Source organism: Eutrigla gurnardus, assembly GCF_963514095.1.
Source record: "Eutrigla gurnardus genome assembly, chromosome: 23".
Lineage (NCBI taxonomy): Eukaryota > Metazoa > Chordata > Actinopteri > Perciformes > Triglidae > Eutrigla > Eutrigla gurnardus.
The window spans coordinates 618556-625110 of NC_139934.1; the positions used below are offsets into that span (position 1 = coordinate 618556).

The window sequence follows — 6555 nt, forward strand, 5'->3', positions numbered from 1 at the left end:
CAAAAATGTAGTTAAGCTAGTGGAGATTCTTGAGTCTCCCGTTGTCGGCCGGGATCAGATTCCTACGTGAAACAGATTCAACGTATTTCACATAATAGTTGATCCAAGGCTTCCTTTCTGTTAACGTTCGGCAGTTCCGTCTCTTCGGTGAGCAAAAAGGGAGAAAGAGAGCGAGCGAGGGAGGAAGTTGGTCGACAGCTGTGACCTCTTTTTACTTTTATCTTCTAACAACGTCAAAATAAAAAAACATCCCTGCAACGTCTATTAGTGGAACTGGAGCGTTCACATTTAGGTTCGTCCGACTTCCAAACAAACCTCGGCTCAGCCATGTCGGTTCACGTACACTACGATGTGCTATTTGTTGCTTTAGAAATATTAGTATTTATTCTGTGAACCATTCAGAGCCGACCTCCCTCACTCACGCTCTCTCTCTTTACTCTCAGGTGTGGCTTTTTGTACACGGCAACAAAAACACAGTCGGATGTTATTGCAAAGAGTTTGTTTGTTTGTAAATAAGGCAACAAAAAAAAGACACAAGAGATTCCTCCTTTTTCAAATAATAATAAAGTAGTGAAGCTGTTGTTTACGACGGCGTATCAGGGAATAAAACGAGCCAAGAGACGGGGCAATATTCTGAGAAACAAAGTGGCAAATGCGTGAGTTTATTCCGATGCTAGCTAAGGTCCCATGAACATGTATGTTTGTAATGAATCATCCCAATGTGTGACAACGCCTCGTTAAGGTCCTTAGGGTGATGATGTTGATGCTTATTGTTGGTTTTATGTATACGAGGTCATCTTATGGTTGGGCTGAGATGCTAGCGGTAGCTTTCACTTGTTGTCATAGCAACGGCAAACATCTGTTGTTCGCGGAACTAAGCAACTTGTTTATATCGGCTATATATATTTATAAACGTCTCTCGGCACGGTTGTTTTTTTCCTACAGCGGTCCCGATACGCCGTCGTAAGAAAAGAAAAGCCCACTGTCCTGTTTATCGGTTTATTTGGTCGACAGCGTTGAATAAACTTTATTTGTCCTCGTATTGAGTTGAGTGAGTTTAAAGCAACAGCCTTGTTCGGTTTATAGGAACTCTTTTTTTTTGGCCACTCCACCTTCCGAACACGTGGATTAGCCGAGTGAAATGCAGTTCAAGGCCCGGCAATAGATCCCCCCCCCCCCTGAGACCCGTTAATTAACATGAGCGTGTTTTAACTTTAGGCCACGCCCCTTGTGAGGCGACCTCGACCCGAACGCTTTCGTTGAAGCACGTTTCCATTTCACGCCGCGTCACCTCGCTTTCTCATTAACCCGCCGAGCCATCGGAGGTGTGTGTGTGTGTGTGTGTGTGAGTGTGTGTGTGAGTGTGTGAGTGTGTGTGAGTGTGTGTGTGGCGACAGGAAGTGAAAATGGAAGAATTAAGAGCGTCTGATGCTCATGTTTTACAGTTATTATTCCTCTGAATATATGATTTATTTATTTATTATTGCCATAGCAATAATGTAAAAAACCATCCGGTCTATTTTTCTTTTTCTGTTGCAGAACTATGGCAACAATAACGTGGATGTCCTGTAGGCGACCAAAGACCTGCTGAATATGGATCGTGCTCGGCTCTAGCTAATGGCTAATCAATTAGAACGCCGTCTGTAAATTTAGAGGACAAACATGTGGAAGCAGATAAACGTCTCCTGTCTCTGAGCTGCTTCCCCTCGTCTTCACCGGCAGCCATAGTGGCGCCATACGTCGCGTTTCCTCTCATGCATAATTACTGCAGCTGAGGTAGGAGAGAACGGCGAGGAAGGACCGAGTCACGCCATCTCACACTGAACCACTATTTCAGCACGATTTCCCGTGGTCCAGTTTGGCTCTTATTTCAACAATTTCATCATTTTATCATGTGAAGTCTCTTTGTCTGTAAAAAGCTGCTATCTCAAAAGAAACATAGTATTTATCTCCTTTTTGATTTGTCTTTCCAGGCAAATTATCCTGAGCGTTATAGCCAACCCCGCCCCCTTCCAAAAAGCCACCCTGTCCTCATGAACACATGGAGGGAGAACACCAGTGAATGTGTTGATTGTGTTGCAGATGAACAGAGAAGCTGGGGTTGGCCCTTTAAAGGCCGCCGTCTCACATTCCCATTGAGGCGTGTAGAGAACAGCCTACCCCCCCCCCTGCAGCAGAGAGCATTCCCATGAAGGCGTGTAGAGAACAGCCTACCCCCCCCCCCTGCAGCAGAGAGCATTCCCATGAAGGCGTGTAGAGAACAGCCTACCCCCCCCCCCCCCCCCCCCCCCCCTGCAGCAGAGAGCATTCCCATGGCAGCAGCTCTGCAGTGGCGCTGTCCTTGGTGCTGAATCCTTCTCTGCCTCAGATTCCATCACATGTGGAAACCCCTGTTCATACACACGTTTGTGTGTGTGTGTGTGTGTGTGTGTGTGTGTGTGTGTGGGTGTGTGTGTGTGTGTGTGTGTGTGTGTCTGTGGGTGTGTGTGTGGGTGGGGGGGGGGGGGGGGGGTGCTAATGATGATGAACGCCATCTAATTCCAATCTCTCCGACACACACACACACACACACACACTAATTATTGAGCATCGCTTCGTAAAAACAAACCGAATCTCAGAAAGCTCATCAAGGTCGTCCGTCGTGGATATTTTTAGCTTGTTTTCCTATTTTTAAGATAACGTCCCTTCTGATGGCGTCACCATGCAGCTCGGGCTCTGACGGAGGTCATCGGACGTTTAGCCCGCCATCACACACACACACACACACACACACACACACGTATGCTACCTCACTTCCTGCAGCCACACAGGGGTCAGCTGACCTCACCCGTCTCCACAAGGATCCTCACTCGGGGTTTTTGCAGTCGGTTTCACGCCGCCTCCATTGCTAATATTACATTTTTTGTTGCCATGCACTTCCCTTCTCCTTTGCCACTTCCTGTCCAAGCCGTCGGAGGAAGTCATTCCCGTCTGCCACCGGACCGTCCTCTTCTCCCGGCGCCAAGCGTCCCGGCGGGACCAGAAACCCAAACCTTCGCCGCTACACATCGCTGGAGGTCCGCGGTCTGAGGGAGAGGTTGGACGGCACGCAGCCGCAGCACGCCATCCACAGCGACTTCTGGATGTCCGGGTTGCGGAAGGCGTAGATGATGGGGTTGATGACGGAGCAGCAGGTGGCGGGCAGCACCGTGGCGTACGTGTACACCGCCGGGTAGCTGGAGTCCGCCACGATGGAGTACGTGGCGAACGGCAGCCAGCACGCCCCGAAGGCGCACAGGATGGCGGACAGCGTGGACACGCCCTTGGTGGTGGAGATGGCGAGGAACTGGTGCTGCACGGCGATCTGCTGCGCGTGGCGGAAGGCGATCTTGCAGATCTGCAGGTAGAGCTGCATCATCAGGGCGAAGACGAGCAAGAAGGCTACGGCGAGCGCCACTGCGTTGGCCTTGGTGACCGGCCGGCACACGCTGCACGCCGCCTCGTCCCGCAGGCAGTTCCAGCCCAGCGCTGGCAGCGCGCCCAGCGCCACGCACGACGCCCAGATGAGCGCCACCATCAGGTAGGTGAAGGTCACCGTGCGCTCCGTGTGGTAGGTGAGCGCGTTGTACAGCGACAGGTAGCGGTCCACGGTGATGGCCAGGATGTTGAGGACGGACGCCGAGAAGGCGGCGATGAGCAGGCCGACGGACAGCAGCGTCACCAGCTCCAGCGAGCCGTCCACCAGGTACGTGAAGACGAAGTTCAGGATGAGGCCGAGGCCGGCGAGGAGGTCGGCGGCGGCCAGCGAGCCGATCAGCACGAACATCGGCGCCCGCAGCGTCGGCGTGTAGAAGAGCACGGCGATCACCAGCGCGTTCTCGCAGGAGATGAGCGTGCCCGTCACGCACAGCGCCACGTCCCATGGGTTCACCTCCAGGACGGCGACGGCGGTGCTCGCCGGCTGGAGGTCAGGGGTCAGGGTTCGCGCCACCGGCTCCGAGGAGGAGTTGGACGGGTCGGCGTCGGCGAGGAGGCCCCAGGAGGAGGAGGAGTCGAAGGGGTCAAGGGGGGAGGAGGAGTTGAGGCCACCGCCGCTGCTCATGGCGGCAGCCGCCGCCAGAGAGAGAATCATAGCTGGAGAGAGGGGGGGGGGAGGTGAAAGGGATTGTGGGACAGGAGGGAGACAAGAACAGGGAAGTGTTTGGACGAGGGGCGTGATCGGAAATGTGCACGACAAAAATCCAGAGGGAGTTGAGAGGAGAAAAAAACAAAGATGGAGAAACGTCAGCGGGTCAGAAAAAGGTTGGAAAGAGGAGGACGAGTAAAAAAAGGAGAGAGGAGGAGGAGGAGAGTGGAGGTGAGGAGGAGGATAGTGTGAGTAAACAAACAGGACGGGAGGGGAAACAAAGGAGGGATGCAGGGAGGAGGAGGAGGAGGTGAGGAGGAGGAGGAGGAGGAGGAGGAGAGGCAGGGTGTTAACATCCATCTTTTTCCATTAAACGGTCAAATAAGAGGCATCTTTTCTTGCATCCATCCAAAACGCACATTCATTCATTCATTCATGAAAAACGGCTCGTGACGTCACCAGCGGCTTCCCACGCACCACCAGCTGACAGCTAATTAACAGCAGCAACAATAGCAGGTGTGGACACGCGCACGAGGAGGAGGAGAAGGAGAAGGAGAAGGAGAAGGAGAAGGAGAAGGAGAAGAAGGAGGAGGAGAAGGAGAAGGAGAAGGAGAAGGAGAAGAAGAAGGAGAAGAAGGAGGAGGAGAAGGAGAAGGAGAAGAAGAAGGAGAAGAAGGAGGAGGAGAAGGAGAAGGAGAAGGAGAAGGAGAAGAAGAAGGAGAAGAAGGAGGAGGAGAAGGAGAAGAAGGAGAAGGAGAAGAAGGAGGAGGAGAAGGAGAAGAAGGAGAAGGAGAAGGAGGAGGAGAAATCCATGTCGGTCCTGGAGCAGAGATGCCTTCACGGACAGTAGGATTTAAAGGGTCATACAGATAATCAAGTGTCCGCTCCTACCTCCGAGCCTCCGGATGAAGTTCCTCACCGTCAGAACCATCACCAACACAAACACGTCTATTTTTAGACTCTCTAAAAATGGTGCATGACGTCCTGCGCACGCGGAGCTGCTTGTTGTCCTGTTCTGCGTGTGTGAGCGCGTGCCCGTGTGTTGTGCGCCCGCGTTTTTGTAAGTATTCAAAAGCGTCTCGTTAATTCGGATTCTGATCCACATATGTCGCTGCACGCACGCGCACCGGCACGAGGCTAATTTTAGCTCAGCTCGAGGAGCTGCCAGAGCGCGCGCTCGCGCCAAAACGGATGTGGAGCTCCATTCACAAAAAAATGTATCCCCCTCTCCCTCACCCCCCCGCCACTCCTCCCCTTCACCCCCCCGCCCACTTTATTTTTCATCTCGTCTCTTTTCATGCTCACGTGCACAAGCACACGCGCGCGCGTCAATGACTGCAAACGGCCGCGGAAGGTCACCAGCAGCACCCGAAGCCCCGCGGCCGAGGGGCGCGCATCCCTGCGGGGACCGGCGCTCGTGCAGCCCGGTACCGGCGCTCGTGCAGCCCGGAAACATGCACTTTACCCCCCCAGCTCGTCCAGCAGCGTCACTGTAGGTTTTTACAGCAGAGAACAATGAGAGGCTACCTGGTCCGGTTTCATTCAGCTGCAGCAGTGCAGTCCCTGAGCCGGCCGGGGGGAGGAGGGGGGAGGAGGGGAGGAGGGGGAGACCACGCCACAGATAAAGAGAGAGATTTACCAGCTTCGTCTTCTTCTTCCCTGCAGGAACCAGATTCTCTTCTTCTGAGTCCTCGCAGATGTTTAAAAACAATAAAACGTTATAACGTGGTTATAACGCGTTCCTCTTAAGGGTTCCCCCCCTCTCTCCGGTTCCCCAGTCCGCGGCGCGCGCGCTATATTCCTCGGTTGGCATGGTTATTAGCCTTCTGTCGGCAGCTATCGTCCTCGCGCTGGCATCGTCCTCGGCCCCTCATTGGACGCGCTTGTCATTCTCCCCGTCTGACGTCAGAAGTCTCCGCTCCGTGCAGTCAGCGTCATCGGTGGTCGGTGTGTGAATCACGGAGGGGGGGCGGGGAGACTCACCTCACCGTTTCTTATTGTACCTGTCATCTTTACTATTAGTAGTTTAATAATGATCATGTTTTATTTTAAAGGAGTCATCACCTGGTTTTATACGTATCCAGCCCCCCTTGGATCGCTTTGGATCAATTCGTAAAACTTATTAGAAAAAAAAAAAAAAATTTTAATCAAACATTGAGCTTGTTCTGACCCTTTTTCGTACCGCGATTTTATCACGCGAGATTACGCGCGAGGTTTTGACTGGTCCGGATGTGCATTGTATAATATGTAATGAGGCGCGCGTTGATTCGCCGCAGGAAGGACAGAGCCGGGGGGGCTTGCCTGCATGCAGACTCCAAAACATAATGGCGGCGCTTCGGCGATTTCAGGTAGCGGACGGGGCGGGGTTGGGTGGTGAAAGAGGGGTGGGCTTATGCAAGTAGCCGCCACGGTGACGTCACCGAAGGCGCAGAATCAAAATCTCGTGCTTT

General features: G+C 53.1%; 1 protein-coding gene across 2 annotated transcripts; it reads right to left on the minus strand.

The window, feature by feature from the left end:
• Positions 1 to 2517: 2517 nt before the first annotated feature.
• Positions 2518 to 5892, minus strand: gpr185b (G protein-coupled receptor 185 b). 2 transcript variants are annotated; one of them, XM_084003551.1, is made up of 2 exons: positions 4997 to 5135; positions 2518 to 4113 (listed from the first exon to the last, which is right to left on the minus strand). In XM_084003551.1, exons 1-2 carry the CDS (start codon positions 5034 to 5036, stop codon positions 3041 to 3043), a joined length of 1113 nt encoding a protein of 370 aa, XP_083859677.1. In that variant the 5' UTR covers positions 5037 to 5135; the 3' UTR covers positions 2518 to 3040. The 2 variants fall into 2 exon arrangements, with proteins under 2 accessions (XP_083859677.1, XP_083859678.1); XM_084003552.1 differs by lacking the exon at positions 4997 to 5135 and adding an exon at positions 5745 to 5892 and having other exon boundaries at positions 2519 to 4113.
• Positions 5893 to 6555: the final 663 nt, after the last annotated feature.